This window comes from Sesamum indicum, linkage group LG7 (genome assembly GCF_000512975.1).
Source record: "Sesamum indicum cultivar Zhongzhi No. 13 linkage group LG7, S_indicum_v1.0, whole genome shotgun sequence".
NCBI lineage: Eukaryota > Viridiplantae > Streptophyta > Magnoliopsida > Lamiales > Pedaliaceae > Sesamum > Sesamum indicum.
Window position 1 is genome coordinate 6,289,213 of NC_026151.1, and position 25,493 is coordinate 6,314,705.

The following is a 25,493-nucleotide window of genomic DNA, read 5'->3' on the forward strand; positions in this document are numbered from 1 at the left end:
AAGAGTGTTTGAAGTAGGCAAATTTTCAAAAGTGTGTATGTCTCTCTTTTTCTTCCAACTCTAAGCATTAACCAGGACTTTAAACAAAAAAAACACAACGTTTATAAAATTGTACAACAAAAAAAAAAAAAATTTAAATTTTAAGCTAATTTAAAGATTTTGTAAAAAGATATATAATAAGACTAAGACATTCATCCTAATGCCCCCGCCGAGCCCGATCGAGAAGGACAATAGCTCCCATGTGGGGTTTCCAGAAGTCCACCCTAGTCTCTAGTCAACATTTCAAATGATATTGAATTTTTAACTTAATAAGGACATCCTTTCTGTAAAAGATTATTGATGTCAACAAGCTAAGAGTCAATTTTAACTCTTACAAGCCCACCTCTTTATATACTTTTCAAAACTCAACTCAATCCCTCGATCCTATAAAGTGGGATAGCAATACACTCTTCCTCTTTTACCATTTCATCTATGGGTTCACCTTAGTTGACATCCAACTTATTAGATTAAAATTATATGAAATTGACATTTTCTCCAAATGATCAGAAATAGAAGTGGAGGTTAATGAAGAATCTGAAGAAACATTTTGAAGTATTCCTACTTCCATAGGAACTCCGTCTTCTAAGAAGTAGCATCATGGAATTTGACTAGTATTAACATCTATACCTTGAATATCTGATTAATAACTAAAATTGCAGGGCATAGCTTGTTTCTACATAGTCTAGAAACACTGCATCAACAGTCTTAGAATCTAATTTCTTTCTCTTGTGCTCAGACTAGCACCATTGCAAGGCACCCCCTATACACGAAAGTATTTAGGCTTGGTTTCCTACCTTTCTATAGTTCGGAGGGAGTACTCGTATTGTGTTTCAGATGGACTCTATTCAGAATATGGTAAGCCGTATTCTCCCCACAAATACTTTGGGTAATCCAAAAGTGATTAACAAACTGTTGACCATGTCCTTAAACGTTCTATTTTTTCAACTTGCTACTCCATTAGAAGATGGTGAATATGGAGGTATTTCTTTACGAGTAATGCTAAATTTCTTGCAATATTCACTAAACGCACTCAATTCAAATTCTCAACACCCATTAGCTCTTTTAAGTTTCTTATTAATTTAAGTTTCTACTTCGTTTTAAACAAATTAAATTTTGTAAGGCTTTATCCTTGTTTCTTATAAGATAGATATAATAATACCTACTGCAATCTATATCTATACTGTATATAAAAGTGTGAATTTTCATGTGGTTGTTTCCTATAGTGAAAAGACATTGATACCCTTAAGTAGTCTTTATAATAATAAATAAAAATTGGTTATAAAAGTATTAAATTCTACTAAAAAGAAGACTATTTAAGAGTTCTAATACTTCTAAACTATTTAGACAATGATAAATATATCTTACTAAAAATATAGACTAATCATATGTCTACGCAATTAATTTGTTAGAAGATATTCTTAAATAAATATTATTTTACTAGACACAATATAACTTAAAATGAATTGAATCGGAATAATACATAAAATAATAAACTTCAAAACTATATATATATATGAAAGAATAAATATCATGAAATTTTAGATAGTAATGGACCTAAGTATACAGGAATAAACTATAGAACAAATTAAACCAATCACAGAACAAAGAGTATATAGTATAGATAATACGTGTGGCACAATCTATATATGTGTATGTGCATGATTTTTATAATTTTTTTTAAAATTATATTGTTTATTTTTTATAAAGTTAAAATGAATGAGAAAAAAGAAACAATCAAAAGTTAGTTATGAAAAATCACGATAAGTGGGGAAGTTTAAAAAAATTAATATACCAATAAATTGAAGACATCGATAGGATGCTCTTCAATTATATATTAGTACATTTGTCAATTATTAGTACATGTGGCAATTTCTATATATGTGCATAATTTTTATCAAAAAATTTAGAATAAAATGTTTTTTAAACTATATTATTTACTATTTATAGAGTTAAAAATTACTAAAATATATATAATATAATATATATAAGATAAAAATGAATGAGAAAAAAAACTATCAAAAACTAGTTACAAAAAATCATGATGAGTGGAGAAGTTAAAAATAATTATTTAATTAAAAAAATTAAAAAAATAAACATACCAATAAATTGAAGACACCAATAAAATGCTCTTCAATTATATATAGTAGGGATAATTATAATCTCCTCTCTTGAGATTTGGTGTAATTACATGTAAACCTCTTGTGGTTTAAAATATTAGATCTAACACCCTTGAGATTTGCTTCTATCTAACGAAAAGTCCCTCCGTTAGTATAGTTGGGGAATGACAAATGATGTATTGTTATATGTATTGGTGATGGAGTTTGGATTTTTCTACGTTGTGTAGATGTGTATTTTTATATGTTATATGTATTGATTGTTGCAACTCCACCATCTCCTGCCTTGTATTTTCTATTGTTGCAAATTAGCATGTTCGTGAACTCGATCTCGAGGTTAGATTTTTGACCGAGTTCGACTCATTTGCATCCCTAGTTCAAATATACCACTATCAAAATGTATAGATTAAATTTTGTCCCTTTAAGTTTTCTTTCCAACATCATATCATAATTTTCTTTTATTAATGAATTGATTTATTATTTGATGTATAACTTTTATCTATAAAAATTAAATAATATGATTCATAAAAATTATATACATACGTCGAAAGAATGTACGAAAACTTATGGAATAATGGATATAATTTTAAAAAATTAAATGTAAAATAACTTAAGAAGGTGTAATGTATTTTAGCAATCCATACAAATATGGGCCTCAGAGTATTATTGGATTTGGGCCGTTTGTGTTAATTTCTAGGGTTTGCGGCCCTTTAAACACAGAGCATAGCAGCGGCTCTGATTTATGCTTCGGAACCCTAACCTAATCTCTGTCATTTCAAGAGCAGCAGCCGAAGGGAGAAGCGGCAGCAGCGAAAGGAAGAAGCGGCAGCACCTACAGCAACAGGCGCCATGGTAGCCTTCACGTTCCGAAGCTAATGCGTTTTCTTTTTCTATTTTCCGCGGGAAACTTAGTCCAGTTTACGTTTTGTTCTCCTAATTTAGGGTATTGATTTGGTCGCCGGAGGTAAGAGCAAGAAGACCAAGCGCACCGCACCTAAATCCAATGATATTTACCTCAAACTCCTTGTCAAGGTCTGATTGATGTCTTCAATTTGTTATTGTCCATGAATTACGGTTTTTATTGATCAAATGATCTGATATCTGCGTTTGATGACATGGCAGTTGTACCGGTTTCTGGTGAGGAGAACTGGTAGCAGGTTTAATGCGGTGGTGCTCAAGAGGCTTTTCATGAGTAGGGTTAACAGGCCCCCTCTTTCTCTGTCCCGTCTCATCAGCCTTATGAATGGCAAGGTAGTGTATTATATTCATGATTGTAGGATTAATGAATCTATTTCTCCGATTGTTGTTTATTTGGGATGATAACTCAATTTTCTCCCCGGACATTGTGAAATAACTGGTTAATGGTTATATTAAGCACTTGAGTTATAGAAATTTTAGCTGCGCGGGTTTTGAAGTTGTAATACTTTTGTGTTCAAGCTTATTACAGTGAATTATCCGTTAAATGGTTGCTTGCAAACCTGGCGTTGCTTCCGAGTTTGTGTTTTTTCTGGGTAGATCTTCGTGAGTTTTACAATGTTGTTGTTTTTGGCTCTGCAGGAGGACAAGATTGCAGTACTTGTTGGAAGTGTTACAGATGATATTCGGGTTCATGAAGTTCCTGCTCTGAAGGTCACTGCACTGAGGTTCACGGAGACAGCCAGGGCTAGAATTGAGAAGGCAGGCGGAGAATGTTTGACATTTGACCAACTTGCTCTTAGGGCTCCGCTTGGGCAGAACACGGTAAATACTTTCACAAGTGTCTTTTGCCAATTGCTTTATTCCCGACTGTGGGTCACTTTGCGATTGAATCTTGTATTTTGACTGGGAAAGTATTGTTAGGATTGTTGCTGTATTTGGTAACAAAACAATGAGGTATGGTATCTGTTCAACCTCTTTGAGGATCATCTAACCAGTTGAAGAAGTATTTTTCCTTCCACCGGTTGCTCCTAGGGTAGTTACTTTTTTCCTTTATCCACTTTTGTTGAGGTTAGAGTTTCTGGTTGTATTAGTCTGGGTTTTTATCTGGTACATGTGATTCTTTGTTAATTGTTGGTTTTACGGGCTCATTAGTCATCAGTAATCATGCTACAAGCCATAGTTAGTGCATAATTTTGTGCTTGGGTAGTTGAGGTTTGGATTCAGTGTTATGTTTTCATAAAAGTTAACCATAATTGTGTGTCTAGAAGCTTTGCCACCTTTGGTATTCCCATCAATACTTCATTAATGGAGGGACAACAGCGAAGACCTAGTTATTCTAATTCTTCTAAATGCATACATTCACTGAGCATGTTGTTGAACAGGTACTCTTGAGAGGGTCGCGGAAGGCTCGTGAGGCTGTGAAGCACTTTGGTCCAGCACCGGGTGTTCCACACAGCCACACCAAGCCTTATGTTCGAGCCAAGGGAAGGAAGTTCGAGCGCGCTAGGGGAAGAAGAAATAGCAAGGGCTTCAGGGTTTGAGCCACTTATAGTTATTATGAAGTTTGATGCAGAATTTGTGTTTTCCAAATTCTGTGTGCTAGATTGTATCCCTAGTGACAGTAGCCTTATTTCTTGGTTTTGACCGGAAAAATTATTTCCTCCTTGGAGGTCATGTTTTCTTCACTTCTTTCTTCAACGAAGAAGATTTTGAGTATGTTTTCTAAAGGAACACTTTTTTTTGATTTAGCTCAAACAGTAAGATTAAGTTTTTGAAGTTATGATATTGTTCGATATTGGGGTTTTAGCCTAGATGTCTGTCTAATTTACTTGATACTCATTGTGTTTAATTTCTTTGTTCACATTAATTACATGTTTTATTAGTTGCGCCTGGCTTAGTTTATCGCCTAATGCACAAATCCAATTAGAAGTAGTATTTTCATTCCTATATTGAAGTTTAGATGCGTTGCGGTTGAAATTGTGCTAGAATTGGGTATTGAACATATATGATCTGCATTACATAACTGAATGAACATTGATCACTGCCACACGCAGAAGTATACATGATAGCACACGATGAACTATTGTGATCTATGTTGGTGCAACACTATTATAGAGAATGATCTGTTTGTACATTTTGCTTTTTTGGAGACATACAATGTCTGTCAATTTAACGTTTGATGCTTAGACTAAGCAAATGATTCACATAGTACATTGATAAATATATAATTATTTATTAAGTGGGCAGCTGTTAAGACTGCATCACCCCAAAAGGATTTTGGTAAACAGAGCTAACTAATAAGAACCTAACTTTTTCAAGTAGTAGTACGATTCATTCGGTTGGCAATACTGTTGGGGGTATAGAGATTGGTCCTGTGCCTTTTGATTTCAAATTTTTCACACAGTTCAGTAAAGTTTTGATTAGAAAACCCAAGACCATTATTCGTTTGAAGAGCTTTTAGTTTTTGACCAGTTTGATTTTTCACCTTTCATTTTTCAAATTTTTCAAAAATTTTAGATTTATGTTTAATTAAGAAAATAAACACCTTTTTTGAAAAGTTATCAATAATAGACAAAAAAATACCTATTTTCACCATAGGGTACATTTGAAGGACCCAAAACATCAGCATGTATATAATATAAAATGCATGTAGACATAGATGGATTTGGGGAGGGTGGAACAGGAAAGTGAACTCTATGTCGTTTTTCCATAATACATTCATCACAAAACTTTAATTTTTCAATTTTATCATTTAAAATACCTTCCCTTTTTAATAGTTCTAGTCCTCTTAGACTTATGTGACCTAATTTTTTATGCCACAAAGATGTTTTTGTCACATTCAAATACAGATGCAGTAATGAATTTCGTTTTCTTTCTGCTTTAAAAATCATTAGGGAGCCTTTCATAATTGTCACAAGGCCCTTTCCCCACTTGCCCTCTAAATCCTCTTCCTCGAGAGTAGCACAAAAAATCAAATTGTGACTTAAGTCAGGAACATACCTGACATTTTTTAAGGTTAACTTATAACCTTTTTTAAAAGCTAGGGAAATGTCAGCTAGACCTTTAATTTCACAACGTTTTTCATTTGCCATTGAAACAAACCCAAAATTTTCAGATTTGAAATTTGTAAAAATTTCTTTGAAGGAACTCATGTGGAATGTACAACCAGAATCAATTAACCACTCATATTTATTCAAAGAATGAACAACATTTACTTCACATACCACAAATACTTCAACTGAATTATCGTTAAAAATATTATTTACATCTTCTCTATTTTCATAATTTTTATCCTTATTTTCTCTCTTAGGCGTCCTACAGTCTTTTATGTAGTGCCCTTTAATTCCACAATTATAACGTCTTTATCTTCTTTATACTTATTTTACCTATCTCTAGACTTACCTCTACTGCTACTCCTACTCTTACTTCTGCTTCTACCTCTGCTGGTTTTCCTATATTTAAAATCAAAATTTCTGAATTTTAATCTTCCCTTTACAAAATTAACTTCATGTAGATTTTGACTAGGTCTGTTGGTTTTCAAATCCATCTCTTTACTTTTTATACGATTTACAATAGTTTCAAGATTAACACTATCCGTACCTTATTTATTTGTTGCTTTTACTTCAGAGTAGGCTTCAGGTATAACATTATGTAAAACAATGGGTGAATATTCATCTATGTTCCTATCACCTGTGTGTTTTATATCCTAAATTGATTTAGTTAACCATCAAGGTTTTCATCAATATTTTTTGACAAATCGAGTTTATATCTAAAAAGCTTTTCTAACAAAAAAAATTTGTACTTGGCAAATATGTTTCAATATGCAAATTTTCAAGTTTTTCCCAAAGTTTCTTTGTTGAGTTTTCCTTTTCTACCTTTCTAAGAACTGTATCAGATAGATTTAAAATAATTGATGAATAAGCATATTCGTAATTTTTTAATTTCTTTTGATTCGAAACATTTTTAGTGTATTTATCATCTATTGCTTTGAAAACTTTTTGTTGAATAAGTATTCCCTTCATTTTTTGTTGTCATATTGAAAAACCACTTTTACCATCAAAGGGTTGAAGATTATAACCCGCCATTTAAAAATCTTAAAGTTTTTCGATTTCAAAAAATTTCAAGATAACTTACAAAATTAGAGATATTTTGACAGCTAATTCAAGCAGCACAAGCACAAAAAAAATTTTCAGCAAAAATTTATAATAATAGTGAAAGAAAAAATCACAGAAAAATGCAGGTTATTCACAGTAATAGGATCGACAAAATATAAAATATCACAAACAATTTCAGATTAAAAAATCGAGGCCTTCCGGCTTAATTCCCGACCAGATAATTGATGACCTCAAGGGTCCGGCTAGGTGAGAGATTAGGGGGAGTGAACCACGGTTAAACAGTTATACTTAATGGGATAAATATCAGCACAAAACAACAGTATAACGGATCCAAAAAGTATCACAGAGTTATAGTAGTTTAAATTTGCTGAAAAATAGAAGAGGAGGGGTTTTAGAGGTTACCACCACCAAGCTAGAGAGAGTTAAAAAACGAGGCTCTAATACCACTGTAGAGTATAAAAGGCCCCTCGTGGTACTTCTTTACAAATCGTGGCCTATCAACTATTAAAATAATGGAGTACAAAACTCCTTAATATATTTACAGGCCAAATATATAGATGAATATAAAAAAATACTAAAAGGAATAAAAGAATCACAAAAATAGCAGAATGTGGATTAAGGCTCAGAGAGCCAAATTCAATATAGGGTGGTCACTAGGCACTGCACACAACCAAACCAACCCACGGTTGCACCACAAAAAGAAGCAATAACTACTTTTCAATCACTAAGACCACCACAAGATTCCGATCACCAAGACCCGCCATAAAGATTCCTTAGTTCACAGAGAACTTTATCAGTAAGGAAGAAGGAAGAAGAAGAACAACACTTGTTAGCCGATTACCATAGCTGAAGGCCAAAATCCCCTTTTAAAGGTTTGAGACATTTAAAGGGGTGTGGAAGAAGAGGGGTTGGGAGTGGGTTCCCAAAAGCCATCGAAAAATATGGATGGGGAAAGCCACAACCATTAAGGCGAGAGAAAGAGAATAGAGGGAGGCACAACCAAGAGGGAGAGAGGGAGAAGTGAGGCAGATGGAAAAAATGAGAGGGAGAGAATTAAGGTTAGGTTTTAGCAATAGGAACCTGAGTTGGGTACGGGTGGTGGGTTGGTTTTGGGTGTGAGCCTCCAGGTGGGTTGGTTGGGATAGGCCTCCAAGTGGAGCTATCTTAATGGGTCATTGGCCATTTCTTATAATACTATATTTACTTGGATTGTTTGGATGAAGTTTCAACCCACCTTTTTAAATGAGCAGAGTTACTCAGGACGATTGGTGATTTGTACAAGTTTGGGAATAAAAATCAAACCCCATAATGCAAAGTAAACACTTTACAAGAATGTATTGGACAACTTATACAACCTAACAGTGAAAAGTAAACGAGGCCCTAGAAATTAAACGGTAATTGACTTGGGACCAAACTTGCAAAAGTTTTCGAGTTAAAAATTAAAAATATTGGTACCCAAAATCGCAAACAAGCAAAGTTATGAGATGCAAAATGCAATTTCTCCAATTTAGGTATTTACTTATATAAACTTCTTTGATCTTCGCATGATTCGTGGACGTATAGAGCAAGATTAAGAGTACGTAATTGATCAAATTGTGGAGATTTCCTGTTAGGAAAAACTTATAATTCATCTCCCAAATTTCGGACAAAGTGATTTTAATTTCAATGCTTTCTAGGGTTTTTCATAATTATTTTCGGGGTAACCCTTAATATTAGGTTTAAAGATACAAACATCTCCTATCTTTTATAAAATTATAGGAACACCACTTTAGAGAGTGTTATTGTACTATAACTTAGGGGTGCTTGTATAAGTTTTTGCTAATAGGCGTATTTATGTATTTAAATCTAATTTCAAGGACGTCAGTGTAATTTACCAAGAGTTTCTCGTTGAAGCTAGCTAGCAAGGTCTATGTATAGCTTGACGGCCCGCAGGTAGTTCGCATTCATGTTATACTAAAGTAATGTTGATGTATTGATGGTGAAGTAGTTCGTGTAGTTAGACTAAGACAACCTTAATTAGTATTTACATATGCCATTGATTTTAGGATAGGGTTCCTGGCAGCTAACACTCTTAATGGGTTAGGGGTGACAATGGGTCCAGATATGGGAAAACTCGTCCTGAACTTATTTTTTATGGGGCGGATTTGAGTCTGTAAAATAGAGATTGGAATAGGTAGACGGTCCGAAAAATTAGAATTCATTTGGGTTCGGACATGTCTTGAGTCTGTGAGTACCCAACCCGTAACTGTGCTTGTTAATGGTTAGGGTACAACTTTACCTATACTCATAAAATATCGTAAAATATTGCTCAATTTATAATCTAATGCCCCAAAATATTCATTTATCCATTAATTTAAAATTATTGAGTTCGTAAACTTTTAGTAAATCAATAAACTAAATTTATTTAATATCTAAAATAATTATATAATATATAATTATTTCATTGCATATTTTATTTATATTGATTACCTAATTATATTTTAAACAAAATATTCTAGAGTTTTTCGTACTGATTTCATAATTACTCAAAATTAACTTTATGTTCAAATTAATCAAACTTTCAGTCTTGTCCAATTTGTGAATTGCAATTGAGTACTATAATTAAGAAATTAGAAATTTTAGTCAAAATCTCGTTGAAAAAGCTAAAGTGAATAGAAATAATTGCATGCCTTGCACGTGACCTAATTAATTTGTAATATTTTAATTTTTTTCAACCACTTTTACTGACATGGCATGATGAACGTAAGAAAAAATGTAATTTTGATCCTATAACAATAGAGGGTATCACGTCTAGTCCAAATATCATTAGGACAAAAATATCACATCAGCAAAATTGGTGAAAATTTTAAAATTTCCAAATTAAAGGGATGACATGCAAAGTATGTGCTAATTTCCGCTGAGTTAAACATTTTTCTGCGACATCCAAATTAAATGAGCTGTTCTTTTCATTTTTTATAATTATAATCCTCAATTACAAACTCAAAATCAAATATGACCATAAGTATAATTACATGACCGAAATTACATTTTCTCCCTCCTAACAACTTTACTAGTAACCTTCTTTCTGCAGCTCCTATCACTTTGGAGAGGGTTACAAAATTACATCATAGAATGTGCATAACACATGAATTGATCGCAGAAATGTAAAACCAAAATGAAAAAAGAAATGGGTTTTTTAATTAAGTTGGTTTCATGTCTTGAAACATCACAGACCACAGTGATTGAACCCCCTCATACTCACCAAGCTTTTCAGTGCTATAGTAACTCATTTTTGGGCTGAGGCCCAACCTATCTATAGGCCCAGAAATAGTTGGGCTTCTACAGATGTAGCCCAATCTCTCTTTCGTCCGGCCATCGATGACGGGCCTTGTGACCAATGGGCTTCGATTCGGGTACACGACCCGCTCCGACATCTTCCCATCTAGAGGTCCAGATACACTTACACTTCTATTTGCCACCATGAACTTGTCTTGCACCCTCTTGTCTAGAGGCCCTGACCACATCATGTTCCTACAAGGACTACAAGCCTTTTCAATATTTTGATGAACTTGCTTTACATCATTGAGCCGCTTGAGCGCCCCGTTCCATTGGTTCCGGTAGGGCGAAAGCTCGGAATTCTTAGAAAAACCCCACTTGGCCATGACGTTCTTGGCGATGAGCTTTTTCGTCTTGTACATTGCCATAACTAGCCTTGACAAGCCGTAGGTCATCCTTCCCTTTTCTTCCTTCCTCGCGAGCTTCAATATCTCTAGTCTATGCTTGGCAATGGAGATGCCGATGCTTTGAAGGAACTCGTGGTTGAAGTAGGCCAAATCCTCTTGTTGGAGCTCGTTACGAACAAAGGCCAGAGCGTAGTCGTGTACGAGACTTGGCTCGAGGTTTGTTTCCGATAGCCATGAGTACCAATCCATGGCTACTTGGCCACCTTACCTTTTCTTGAGCAGGAACTCTTGTTCTTTTAGGCAAGGAATGTAGATGTTGTGAAGGTTATATGTATATAAGGTGAAGAAGTCCAAGGGCAAAATGGGAAGAAGGGTTGGCAATTAAAAGATACATGAATGTGGTGGGTAAGGTGATAGATGACTTTAACTTCTCACTTTATGGAATTCAAAGGGTGGTTGGGGAGATCATGAAAACTAGGGTTCTTTGTCCTCTTAAATTTGGACTTCTTTCCCTTTCTCCTATTTAAGATAATGTGTAGAATTTCTACTTTGTTTTTGGTTTGAATTGTTAGTTATATAACCAAAAATTTTGGTCTCAGTTTCTCTATAGTACTAGTTATATTGGTGGACTATAATTATGCATTCAAGTTGACGGATGACATCTTTACTCCATATTGCCCGGACAAATTACACTATTACTCTTTGAAATTTGAAAAATTACAGATATATCCAATTACGTAACACGCATATCTTATAAATTATCTCTTGAACTCTTGCAAACAACAGAATATATATATTTTTTTACTATAGTTAATTATCATAATTAAAAATAAAAAACTGGTAACTAGCTACTTATGAATCATGTTTGCACAATGGCTATTAAACATTGTTTCTGCAGATGAGATAAAGTATTAGCTACAACTAAAAATCATGATAAATGTCACTACAAAACAAAAATGAATTATTCCCTATATTATGAATCGTTACGGTTTAAAAATCCTGATAAATCAATATTATTTACCATGGTCAAATAAAACTGATGTGGAACTTAAGTTTTGACCGCTATTAATCAATATTTGCCTTAATTTTATCCATGATCGAAATATTTTTCATGATTTTTAGCTATAGTTAAGATTTTGGCCTCGCTTGCATAAACAAGGTTAATTAATAGCCGTTGTGCAGTCGTTGATGCTTCGTATTCTCCATAATTTTTTAATTCTGGTCAAAATAATTATTAACCGTAATGAAAATCATATTTCTTTTAGTGTGTTGTGGTCATAGGTGGAATCATGGCAAATACTGATTGACAATAATTAGAATCTAAATATTCACATCGATTTTATCTGACTGCGTAAAAAAAATTTGATTTGTCATGATTTTAATTCAGTGGTAATTTATAATTTAGGAGAAGAATTTATTTTTTGTTATAGTGAGATGAGTAGAGATACTATATATTCATTGGCAAACCTACTTCTATTTTTGTAGTGCAATAAAGCAAAGCAAGCAGAAGTGAATGCATGCATATATTTGTGCATTAATATTTGGGAAAAGAGATGGAAATTATAGTATAGGGTTAATGAGTAGGTCAAGAAATGAATGAGTGAAGTTGATATTTGTATCTACATATGTATTGGTACATTGGACCACTTTCTTCAACAAATTGCATGCAATTCAACTGCACTATTTAAAGCCTTGAAAATACAAACCTAACTCATAATAATTTGGCTATTTTTTTCACGTAACTACGTATATTTAATTAGAAACACATCAGTCTCAGGTTCCATTTTAATAGGCCAACCCTATACTCTCATTTAACTCGAGTCTGATTTTAATGACGTGGGCCTATTTTATAAAGGTCGTATTAAGACCTATTTTAATATATATATATAAATATATATATATATATTTAAATAAGTTTTTATATTCGTTTTATTAGTTTGAGATTTTTACAACCCGACCCCATTGTATTTAAAACCCTAATATATATGAAGTCTATTACTCACCATGACCATCCGATCATTTTGATATATGTGGTTCATGCACGGCAAGAAAATAGCAACATAAAAATGATACTGAAATTATCGATCAAGCTAATTAGTAAGTAAAATTTCGTAGCTAATTCATATTATTTTTAATATATATTTTAAATAATTTGTTGCTAAATTAATTAGTAAGTAAATTTTTTGTATTAGATAATGTAGATTAGCAACTAGAAGTTTTTTTACTTACTAACTAGCTTGAATGCTGATTTTTTCACTTGCTATTGAACTATTTTTTTATAGTGATCCGAAATCGTATAATTGGAGAAATCTATAATAGCCGCCCTTCATGCAACAAATACATTTGCTATCCTAAGATTTTTACAACCTTTACTTTTTTTTTTTTTCTACGATGCCTACATGACTTAAGCACCGAAAGATCATAAAGGGAGCCTTCTTGGTGTGGTTCTGATGGTGATCTATTTTGTAGGCTACACGAAGACGAGTTCAATACACACTTGCTCATTGCAATTAACATCCACCTAATAAACTCACTCTAAAAGATGTTAAGTCCAAAAATCGGTACAACATCATTGAAAGTACAAAACTGAAAATTATACATATATATAGATATATAAATTTAATGTTTGTTTTCTTTTAAATAAGGGTAAATAGTGTAATTGGTCCATTAAGCTTATATTCAGAATTAATTTAGTCCAAGTTTATTGCTTGAGTTTAAAGGGTAAAACAGTAAATTTAAGTTTGATGTTCTTACTTACTTTATGAGAAGAAAATGACAAGTTGATAATTTAAGGTGATCGGATGATAAATTGGTGAAAGCAAGATAGGTAAATGATTAGTATTATTTATATATGCTTCCTTTCCTTGTGATCCTACTTTTATGAAGGCTTGCGATTCGTGTTGGAACTAATTTATCTAAAATTGTATGATTGGTGAATGATTTAATTTGAATGATTATGTTATGAAAATGTAATAAGGAAATTCGTTGAAATGTTCACTTGTTGTATAATGCATTGTTAGTGTTTGCAAATGAAGATATGTTGAGATGTGGTTTTAGGTGATTAGTTGCTTACTAGAATAGTGATATGTGGAAACAAGGGAGTGATGAAAATTGAATATAGCTGTGATGTGAATGCCCTTTGATGTTGTTGAATAGCCTGCGTGGCAAAATGAAATAAAAAGAGCTACTATACGAAATGAGATCGATGAGCCTGTAAGGCATGTCAAGAGGATTCGTTTAATCATTATGTAACAAATGTTGAGGTTGAGTTGGTGGAGAAAATACTATATTACCTTTTGGGTAAGCAGATTAAGAAAAAAAGAGTTTAATTGATTGTCTTGTCATGGGTTAGTTGCCTTATATAATAAAGTTATTTGTGTTGGAATTAAATTGATAATATACTCATATGTGTTCATTTTGTCTTGTACGAAACTATACTTGATATACATGTATAGATGATGCTGATTGTTCACTTACTGAGTCGCAGACTCATTCTTCTGCTAATATTTTTCATAAATAGAACTTTATACACCGAAGGTTAGGTCCAAACTTTGCATTTCAGTCAGGTGGGACCAGTATACAGTTCTTTTATCAAAATAGAGGTCACCTTTGGGAGTTGTATAAATATGAATTACAAATGAGGATAGCATGTGAACTAGCTATAACAGTTCCATTTTGTGGTATTTTGTACACATGTATAATCTTGTGAATGCGATGATAAATTTGCTAACCAGTGAGGTGAGATTACATATATATATATAGGAAAAATTATTTGTTTAGTCATTTAAGTTTGTCTATTATTAATTTTAGTCCTTTAAATTTACCAGTTTTACTTTTAGTCCGGTAAATTTTGAAATTACTTAATTTTAGTCTATTCATTCAAATTTCAAATAATTTTACCTTTAAACTGCTATCCAAGAGCAATTTCGTAGCTAATTCTCACCTAAAATGGAGTAAGAGTCTAAGTTTATTGAAAAATATTTATTTGTATTACATAGGACCCATTTACTTCGATATATTAGCCTGTGTAAGGAAATTAGTATATGTTAATATAATGTTTACTTTAACGTATGAGGACCCTATACAAATTTAAAGTCCGATACTATTTAATATTTCACTTATATAAATAATACCACCTAAAGAGGTGGTATTAAATTAGTACAAGGCTGACTCCTTTCAATTTCCAAAATAACCCTCAATTTGTGGTAAAAAAGTGACAGCAAGTACATTTTATTTCGTGCACCCATTCTTGCATTCTTGGAAGTGGAAGTATTCCATTTTTCCTTCTTCAAGTTTCATCTACTGTCTGAAAGTTTCATATTCTTGTATCTTTTTCTTTTTTTTTCCGAAAACTTGAACCCAAGTTGAAAAATGTAATAAAAAAGCTTTATTGAACTTTGGAGGCCCATTTTTCCAGATTTTTGGGTCAACACCATTTGATTTTTAAGTTCTTTTTCTTTTATTTTTTCCAGATAAATTTGTTAAAATAACAAAACAAATTCGAAAAAATCTCAATTTTGAAATTGAAGAACAACATCAGAAGCTCCAAAATTACAAATTCGGAACTGTCAAAAACTTTATACCTGGGTCTAGATAAAATCGGCACCTTTCGATTTGGATATCTCCAGTAAAAGATCTCCAACAGTGGAAGAATAGTGTTAGGTCAAATTCTATAATTTGGGGCAAACTTTCTGCAGTCACTTTAAATTTGAAAAATAAAGACTAAAATGTCATTTTGCCACCAAAATGACAAGAAATCATCAAAGAGAACACAATATAGAATTAGTGAGCTCTTCTTAATACAAATAAGTAAATACCTTACAATTAATATCGGGCATTTTAATTATTCATTTAGTAAAGGACAGTCCTATAACTCATTTAATTCCATCCTCAAAGTAAACGGGGCCTTAGAGTATTAGAATTGACTATTAACCTTTTTCATCAAAAGAGAAAAAGAGTCATAAATTAGGCTAAAGGACCAAATCTACACAAAATTGATAGATAAAGGACTAAATCTAATACTGTCAAAGATAAAGGACCAAAATAAATTCAAACCAAAGTTATAGGATAAAAATTTTCTTTTTCCCATATATACACTATGCAGGAACTTGATTATGTGAACAATTACATGTATAAATAGGATTTATTGTAACTCTGATGTTTATGGGAGATATAGTTATAGTGCCATTAGAGGATGATAATTTTAGTCCTATTGACATCGATTTTAGCAATTTTGTCATGCACTAAAAAAAAATTGCATTTTGAGGATAGTTCTAGCTAGAAATTCATAAGTTAGCCAAAAAAGTCAATGTGTTGTGCACGTAATATGCTAATTGGGAATTTTTGATGAATTTATAAATTTTCGACTAAAACTGCCGTTAGATTATCAATTTTTTTTAATTGTAAAATCAAATTGTTAAAATTAATTCCAATAAGACCAAATTTGCACCTCTATACTTACAGGATTGAAATTGTAATTTCTTTTAACTTTTTTATTGCATGTGTTATATTTTATATTACATTCAATAAATATACGCCACCTATACAAATTATGTTATCTATTTATTTTAAAAATATTATATACATATTACATAGGAATTAATTACACCATCCTCTTATGAGATTTTATATATTAATTATGCGTAAACCTCCTGTGATTTTAGAAATTACACTTGTTGTCCTGATGTTTGTTTACGTACAATAAATATATTCATATGTTAGTAAAATTCATGAAATTTGTTGATATTAACGAAAAATTTGAATGAAAACCCATATTTACCTATAATTGACTTACAGATCTATTACATGTCAACAAATAATTTTTTTCTGACCAAACTACTCCTAAAAGGATGAAAATACATCATAACACATTGTGAGGATCTGCATCTTCACACTTTTAAACGTAGTTTGGTTAGAAATTTTTTTTTGATTTGCATTAAGTCAATAATAATTTTTTTTTGAGTAAATATGAATTTCCATTCAATTTTTTGGTAATATCAATAAATTTTATAAATTTTGACTAATAGACATATCTATTTATCAAATAGAAACAAACAATCAAAAACATTGAACATAATCTCTCAAACCTCATGAGTAGAATCTAATTTTCCCTTACATATATAGATATCAAATACAATAGAAATTTACGACAAGAACACAATCCATATGTCAAACATCCCAAACTCAAGTGTGATAAATCTATATACTGCACAAATTATCTCATCTCGTGTACCACAAAACTTTGTGTTTGGAGTTGTTGAATACATAATCTGCGTACCTATACATATGTGTATGTGCATGTGCCTATTCGGACAAACAACTTCTAGTGTCTTGAACCAAACTACCTTGAAGACCGTTAATTAAGAACAAGTCTAACTCCAAATGTTGATCCCACCTTCTTCTTCGCTCTATTCAATCCGTACCACCTCTTCCTCTCCTTTCTCCTCATCACATATGCATTTATACATCACAGCCCTCTCCCACAAAGCTTCTTATCTTCGTGTCGGAAGCCCAATACTACCTACATAATATGCATCCTTGGGCATTGTCATTGAGAAAACCCTCAGCACAGATTCGAGTTCTCGCGTCTCAAACTCTGTATTCTCGCTCTATTTTCACAAAATCCAACGCCCCGGTGCTCGGATCATCGAGGAACGGTGAGAGGAGATACTATGAGAACGAGAGCAAGAACGGTCGTTCGTCGTGGTTTCTGGAATCACTTTTGAGATCAGTGTCTTATGGGGTGGCGGTGGCTGGCTCGAGCTTAGGCCTTTATTACTGCTCTTCATTTTGTAGTCGAGATTCATGGGTGTCGTATGCTGATTCCGAGAGTACTCAAAGGGCGGAGCCCGACAAGAAAGATACCTTTTTGTTTAAAGGTATTAATTTGTCTCTTTATGGAAAATTTCTCGTTCAAATTAAATGAAACAAAGATGTTTTTCTAGATTATACACCAATCATATGATAAATACAATATACTTGTCATGTAATTAGTTTAGATTTAATCAAGTTGAGTCCGAGTTAGAATTTCCCCACTTTATGCTTTCGATTTTCAATGCAAATTAAACTTACGGAGGCTTTGTCGTTTGATGCATTCTTTAGGTCATTAGATGGTGTTTCGCTCTTTCTTAAAAGACTTCATAACTTTTTTTTTCTGAAAAATATAAGGTTAAATTACAACAACCTCTTTAATGAATACTCTCTCGTTGTTTAAATAATATTTAATATCCTTTGTGTTTGTATGAAATTATGTTATTTTTTTATGAAAGTTTAAACTTGTCAACTTTAACCTTCAATATTTTTTTTTAAAAAACAACTTGTAAAAAAAATTAGACAGGTGGATGAAAAACTTTAAAAAATCATAAAAAGATTATCCACTTAGTCATAAAAAAGTTCATAAAAAATATAAAAAATAAATTAAAACTTAATTCTTAGTACACAATGACATTTTGATGAGTCACTACAAAAAATGGATGGAAAACTAACAGTGACTAACGAATTGGACTAGTTGTTAAATGATTGTTAAAATCAGGAGTTATTAATAATTTTTCAAATAACAAGAAGGGTATTCGTAATTATGCCAAATCTCAAGAAAGATCAATCTAATATATCCAGAAAATAAATTCCAAATACTTTGTAATATCTTATAGAATACTTTAAAGAAGACTAGAGTTGCCATAATATGTACGAATTTCCAGGTTTTTGTATCATTGTAACTAATTTGCTGTAGATTACAGGTTAGGTTATTGTTCTATATTCAGCTCATGTTTGTGAATTATATGCCAACTTTTGAGGAATTTCGATGCTTCTGTCGTTCGTACAATAACCTTTCGTTACTGCAATTCCAGATGCATACAGGAGAAAAGTTTTCTTCAAGTATGAGAAACGCATAAGAACACGAAGTCCCCCTGAAAAGGTAAGAATGCTTAGTTAATTAGCTCTAACATTGCGTAGCAAGCAAATAAATAGCTTACAGCGACCTCCTGCGAAAATCGAAATAGGCACAACTGTCATGAAGAAGCATTTGACCCCTGCAGGTGAAGATTGTTGAAGAATTAAACCAAGTCAAGAATTCTAGATTTGTTATTCATGTATTTAGATGAATACATGAATGTGTCATTTCATATTATCCATACATGCATGGGAATTTTGACCTTTCTTTTAGTGTGGGTTTAATGTTATTTACCTCTACGTAATATTGCATACAAATAAATTATCCCCTTATGACAAAATAATAGCAATTAAATCCCTATAATTTTTAAAATAAAGAATTTACTTCCCCGTTTAAGAACGTAAATTGTTTGATTTTGAAAAACACCGGAGATAAATTGTTGTATTTTTTAAAACATATGAAGGTAAAATTGCTATTTTTTTTTCATAGACGATAATTTGCTCATTTGAAGCATTACAAGGAGATTACTTGCATTTTTACCCTTAGTGCAAAAGTATTTTGTGCCTGCGTCAATCTTTATAAGGGTAGTTTGGATTTAGCCCGAAATACTATATAATATGATAACGATAATAGCAGAAAGGAGAACCAACAAGAAAGAAATGGGAGACGGAATGAATCACATTTAGACCCTATAATTGGTGCATGTTTGATCACAAATAAGATTACCTAGTTAAGTTTTGTTTTGATGATTTTGATAAGGTGTTCGAGTACTTTGCATCATACAAAATGCCATCAGGAGAAGCGTACATGACAGCAGCAGACTTGATGAGAGCAGTTGTTCCTGTATTTCCTCCATCTGAAGCAGGTGCTGTTAGGGGAGGATACCTGAAAGGTGAAACCGTCACCAGCGAGCTGCATTGCCCTCCTTCTGAATTCTTTATGCTGTTTGATACCGATAACGATGGCCTTATCTCATTTGCAGAGTTAGTGCCATTTCAAGATTATATCTAGCAAAAGAAATGTTATTTTGGTGATGAACTGACGATCTAAGTTCGTTTTTAACGTTTTCTTTTCTTTGTATCTTTATTGCAACAGGTATATATTCTTTGTTACAATACTGAGCATCCCAGAAACAAGCTTCTCTGTTGCATTTAAAATGTTCGATCTTGATAGCGATGGGTATGTCTCTCGTTCTTTGTGAGAGTTACATAATATAACTTTTTGTCATTGTTAATCACTATGGCCTGAAGTGAAAAAGTGGCTATTAGCCGTTGTTTCTTCAAGGAGGCCAAAACAGTAGCCAGAATATAAGAGTTTGCATTGGTCTTATGTGATCATTTAGATATTATTGATCTAAAGATTTCTATCATTTAGCTGATGTTTTGTGACATACCCTCAAAATATAGTGCAGCATAATGAAGTTAATGCAGTAAATCAATTCTTTTACAGACATTGTAAACAAACTCAAAATGCAAAGACCTGATGTTTGTTTCATAGTAAACTTCGAAAATTCTAACTGAAATATCCAAGTTCTGTAAGTGTGGCTTTACTTCATATGATTGCCGAATTTTCTTGAGTGGCACTTCTTCACAGAGGCATAGACAAGGAGGAATTCAAGAAGGTGATGTCTCTGATGCGTACTCAAAACAGACAAGGGGCGTCGCACAGAGATGGTAAGAGGACAGGATTCAAAGTCACAGGGCCTGTGGAGAATGGGGGGCTTCTGCAGTATTTCTTTGGAAAAGACGGAAACGAGCGCCTTGGACACAATAGATTCGTCAAGTTCTTGAGAGACTTGCACGATGAGGTAAATATTGCAAACAAGATCTGATCATATACGAAAAGTGTTTTGTTTCTCATGAAGTTTTGGTTCATTAATCAACAGATGCTGAGGTTGGAATTTGCACATTACGATTTCAAGTCACAAGGAACCATTTCTGCCAAAGATTTCATCTTGTCAATGGTTGCGTCTGCCGATATGAGGTACATAAACAAGTTTCTTGATCTTGTCGACAAGCTGAACAATGAGGAATCACTGCGAGACCTGCGTATTACGTTTGAAGAATTCAAGAACTTTGCTGAGCTCCGGAAACGATTAGAGCCGTTCTCCATCGCCCTTTTCAGCTATGGTAAAGTGAATGGCCTACTGTCAAAGCCTGACTTCAAAAGAGCTGCCGATAAAGTACATAGTCCTTCCCTATTCTTGCGCTCTCTTGTTTTAAGTATGTCGTTCTTTTATAGCTCATTGAGTTTCTGTCTCTGGTTGAAGGTTTGTGGTGTCTCCCTCACCGATAAAGTTGTTGATTTGGTGTTCTATATGTTCGATGCAAATCGGGATGGGAGCCTAAGCGCAGATGAGTTCCTGAGAGTGCTAGAGAGACGAGAAACGGACATTTTGCAGCCACGGGAGGAAGGACTAGTGGGCATGATATCGTGCTGGTTGGATTGCACAAGGAACTGTTCATCAAAGAAGTTGCTCTAATTGAAGTTGTGTATGTAAAGAAACAGGCAAAAACTGTTTATGAACTCATAAGACTGTCCATAATGTAGGTATTGCCTCTGAATGCAGTTTAAGTCACTGGTAATAGTTCTTTGTTATAGACGATAGCAAGTATTCTGAGGTAGATTTCGACGTTCTATACGATCTATTTAAGCCGTATATTCTATTTTTCAGAAATGCGGTGAAATACTCTAGTGAAGTTTATAAGGCAATGCATATTGTAAATTTCAGTATATGAAGATTATCATGTCTGGAATAATTTCTGATCATTTTCTCAAAATGAGTATATGTAAATTTTTCATATTGAAGATTGCAGCAACTATCTCCATTGTTGTGTGTGTTCAACTTTAATAGAGGATCAGCATATGTAGACATAAAACCAATTAGCTAAAGGAAGACAAGGGCTATTTACAATCATAAACTAATGTAGGATAAGAAGAAAACTAGCACCTGTTCAGGTGTCTTAAATGCCCAACTTGCCAAGTAAAAGTTTTGGAACTACGAGCGTTGAATAGCTTTGGGAGTGTGTCCGCCGGCTGAAATGCAGACGGTATATGCTTCTAGCAACTATGATGGCTTGAATTGGCTCTCGAGAAAATGATAATCTATCTCAATATGCGTTGCATCGCTATGAGGGCGGATGTGCTAGACTACTCTCTTTGTGGAGGCATACAATTTTCTTGAGTGTAGGAATAGGGGAACTCTAGTACTAAAGACATTAGGACACTCATGCAGCAGAGGCATGGAACTCTCTCGTGGCGGAGCCACCGGAGCACTATTGGGGCACTCTCACGGTGGATTAGATGACAACAGTCTCACAGTAGAGGTGCAAGGGGGTGCTATGATAGCAGAGGTAGGAGTGTGGTGAAGCTGCAGGGGCGCTCGTACGACTCAGATTCGTGGCGAAGTTAGGAACTTGGTCTACCCTTGTCAATTTAATAAATATTGCAATTTTATCAAAAGAAATATTAAATTAATATAATTCATCATTGCAAGTTAAATACATTTTATGACATAAATACAACTAATTCTTATAATTATTACTCCGACAACGAGGGGCGAGTTACGGGTCTGCGTAATCTGAAAATGTTGCAAAATCACTTCATCATTGATATCAGCAAATATCTCTCTCTCAATATAACAAATCACCAAGTCATGCAATTATTCATACCTATTTATTTCGCAATTCGATTTGATGATGGTCATTGCCAAAAAAGTTCTTTCTACAAATGTAGTTGCCACCAGTAAAATCAACGTCAGTTCAATAAAACGATATGCCAATAAAAAATTACATATTTTCTAGTTTCAACCATCTTACAAGAAGACTCGAAAGATCATGACAATTTGAAAACTCATAACTTCACGTTGTATTGAAAATATATGTTTAAAGCTGGTCTTTCAATAAAATAATATCATAAGAAGAGAAATCATTAGAATAAATCTCACCAAGATGAATGAGCATATCACGATCGAATTTGGCAAAGGATTTTCTTGAGTCAAGACATGATATGCGTCTGAGTATTTTCATTAAGGACACTCCCAACAGTATCGATCCTAGATCTTTTCGTACAAATTGTGTATCTCCAGAAAGTTTTTCCTATTTCTGGAAGTGGTCGACTCATCATAACCATGAAAAGCAAGATCTTACATCGATAATTGTATCATAACATGTGAAACAGTTGTAATTCGAGTTCGATAAGCTTTCACCATCTTTCGGTCTTGAGATGAAAAGACATTAAGAACACTCTGTCTTTAGTTCATAAAGTCCTCTACTTGTCGCCTTGCATAATTGTGAGCACTACCAATCCCATCTACATGTTCTTTAAAGATATCATTTACCCTATTCCAGTGGCTCAATCCAATCGTTGAAAAGACATCACCTTCATATTTTGCACATTTCCCCAATTGTTTAAAAAGATAACAATACAGATAAAATATTGCATCTTTTATTATACTATATTCAACCAATCATCTTTGTTGAACTAGGCAGCTCTAAAGCCCCTCCATTTATTTTCATATTATTTTTTAGAAAAAAAGTGTCCAGTTGGTTGACACACCCCTTTCAGCAAATACTGTCTTATGACCGTATCTTTAATTGCAACATCAATTCATCAATTAATTTTCAGAGACCAAGATCAACAACAATATTATTTGAATTAAACTCATCAGGAGTTCTTTTTCGAGTAATAGTACTTTTAGAAGAACTAGAAATATTAGTTCTTGTTTCCACATAAATCTTGTTTCTTCCACATTCAATCTTATTTGTTTCGATGTTGTTTCTAGCTCTATGTAGCAAAACATCCTACTAAATTTCATGGTCTCTTAATAATAAATTTATCCATACCCTGAAAATTGAAATTAACCTACATTCATATAATCATAAATTTCATAATTAATTTTTATATCTAAGCTTATTTATTTGTCTTGAAATATATATATATGAAGAAAATAATAAAAAGTAACAGAAAACATAAAAATAAAAGCAATAGAAATTTTAGAGAGAATTGTAATATGGAGTTGAGAAAATCACAAGATGAAGTAAACTGTTTTTCTTGACTAAGTGGAATATTCCACAGAACTATATGGTTCAAAATAGTAAAGAGCTATAGTATCTATGAAATTGATTTTTGTACAAGTTAAGAGAAGTTTCTTTGTTTTTTACACAAGCAGCTGCATTGGCTTTGGAAGTTGTTGCCATTTTTTTCTTTTTCTTGTGGTAGTTAATAGTGATGAAGCAGCTGCCAATGCCATTTGTCCTCTAATATTTACCATGGGCTAAGTTGCTTTGTGGACTATTATAAAAAAAACAGGAAAAAAAAGTTAATGGGCTTAGTCAAAGTTAAGTGATGGGCGAGCAAGTAACTAATTATATTATATTTATATAAGATCAATAACATGTATGCAATGCAAACCTACCTAGATTCCTTGATAACTAGTAAAGATAGAATCTAAGTAGAGTGACACCTGGGGATGTAGCTCAGATGGTAGAGCGCTCGCTTAGCATGCGAGAGGTACGGGGATCGATACCCCGCATCTCCAACTTCACATGTATCCTTTTCATATTTTGATGAGAAGCTCCACAGTTGCTAATTATAAATTCGGAACAATAGTGTTGTATCCACTCATATCCCACTCAACTATTTTAAGCTTTCTCCTTCAATTCCATTTATGTATATATGGCTTCATATTTTAGTTGCCCTCATAAAAATATTTATCTCTTCTTAAATTTTATTTCGATTAAATTAATTAATTCTTAAGAAATTAAATTTCATATTATATTTGCGATATTATTGTCATTGCTTTAAGAAAGATGTTTCTTTTTTCCTTACAAAAGCCATCTGTGCCTAGACGAGGGTTTGGCATGGATCCCTAGACTACAAGAAAACAGACTTTCAGAAGCCATTATTTCCGTCGCTAATACCATTAGCGACGGATAAATTCTGTTAGAAAATCTATTGCTGAAAGCCCAATAGCTAATTCCGTCGCTGAATCTATCACTGTATTTTTTATGAAAAATTATCTGTCTTAAAATCTTTTTCATTTAACAAACGAACTTAGACAAACCGTCTTTAAATTCGTAGTTGATCTATCTCAAAATCCGTCGCAAAAGATTATCATATGTTGTTCTCTCTTCATCTTTATTTTTCTGTGACTGATCCTATCACTGAATCCGTCTTTAATTTTGTAGCTGAAGACAAAGCTCCCTTTTAATTCAATCCCTAATTTTTTTAAGCAAAGCTGAAATAAAATGAGATTAAATACCTGGACAAAAAGAAATATCACAATTATAACAAATGAAACAAGCATCAACTAAAACCATACAAAAATTAAGAAACCAATTAATATACTTAAAGTGGAAGTATGAGAAATACTATCATTGTTTACCAAGAAGACTTGCAATTTTTCATGTTCACAATTATACACCAAATACAATCATAAAAATATTTGAAATATCGCATCATTCAAGAGCTTGCACTCTTTACTTAAATCCAAGGATAATCACTATTTAAGCTCCAATACTCTTTAATTTGCACCAAGATCAGAAATTGCCTAACGCTTTGCACCAAAATCTTGTTGCTCATTGGGTCCAGATCCACTTGCAAACCAGCGATTGGTATATCCCACCTCTTGAATTAATTTGCGTACCATTTCTTCAAACTCCACCGCCCTTCTTTGTGCATCTTCTTCCTTCCTCCTTGCATCTTCTTATCTCCTTCTCGCATTTTCTTCCCTCTTCCGCGACTCCTCAAGAGC

At 33.0% G+C, this 25,493-nt stretch overlaps 3 protein-coding genes and 1 non-coding gene across 4 annotated transcripts; 3 read left to right on the top strand and 1 right to left on the bottom strand.

The window, feature by feature from the left end:
• On the top strand, positions 2,849–4,882 carry LOC105166418 (60S ribosomal protein L18-2). Its single transcript, XM_011085760.2, has 5 exons — positions 2,849–3,005; positions 3,096–3,185; positions 3,276–3,404; positions 3,711–3,893; positions 4,454–4,882. Exons 1-5 carry the CDS (start codon positions 3,003–3,005, stop codon positions 4,610–4,612), a joined length of 564 nt encoding a protein of 187 aa, XP_011084062.1. The 5' UTR covers positions 2,849–3,002; the 3' UTR covers positions 4,613–4,882.
• LOC105166419 lies at positions 10,158–11,166 on the bottom strand. The gene has a single exon (XM_011085761.2). It carries the CDS (start codon positions 11,095–11,097, stop codon positions 10,366–10,368), a length of 732 nt encoding a protein of 243 aa, XP_011084063.1. The 5' UTR covers positions 11,098–11,166; the 3' UTR covers positions 10,158–10,365.
• LOC105166421 (calcium uptake protein, mitochondrial) lies at positions 17,293–21,498 on the top strand. The gene is made up of 7 exons (XM_011085763.2): positions 17,293–17,726; positions 18,696–18,763; positions 19,499–19,722; positions 19,835–19,918; positions 20,333–20,546; positions 20,625–20,921; positions 21,009–21,498. The coding sequence occupies exons 1-7, from the start codon at positions 17,378–17,380 to the stop codon at positions 21,219–21,221; spliced, it is 1,449 nt and encodes a 482-aa protein (XP_011084065.1). The 5' UTR covers positions 17,293–17,377; the 3' UTR covers positions 21,222–21,498.
• On the top strand, positions 24,206–24,278 carry TRNAA-AGC. Its single transcript has one exon. It is a non-coding gene; the product is annotated as a tRNA-Ala (tRNA).

What these genes read in the sequence shown, in the direction of transcription:
- LOC105166418 (XM_011085760.2), top strand. An exon ending in TCAGCCTTATGAATGGCAAG is followed by an intron (nt 3,405 to 3,710) that starts GTAGTGTATTAT and finishes TTGGCTCTGCAG; the next exon opens with GAGGACAAGATTGCAGTACT. An exon ending in CTCCGCTTGGGCAGAACACG is followed by an intron (nt 3,894 to 4,453) that starts GTAAATACTTTC and finishes GTTGTTGAACAG; the next exon opens with GTACTCTTGAGAGGGTCGCG.
- LOC105166421 (XM_011085763.2), top strand. Translation starts at nt 17,378, where the DNA reads ATGCATCCTTGGGCATTGTCATTGAGAAAACCCTCAGCACAGATTCGA. An exon ending in AGATACCTTTTTGTTTAAAG is followed by an intron (nt 17,727 to 18,695) that starts GTATTAATTTGT and finishes CTGCAATTCCAG; the next exon opens with ATGCATACAGGAGAAAAGTT. An exon ending in CACGAAGTCCCCCTGAAAAG is followed by an intron (nt 18,764 to 19,498) that starts GTAAGAATGCTT and finishes GATTTTGATAAG; the next exon opens with GTGTTCGAGTACTTTGCATC.
- LOC105166419 (XM_011085761.2), bottom strand. Translation starts at nt 11,097, where the DNA reads ATGGATTGGTACTCATGGCTATCGGAAACAAACCTCGAGCCAAGTCTC.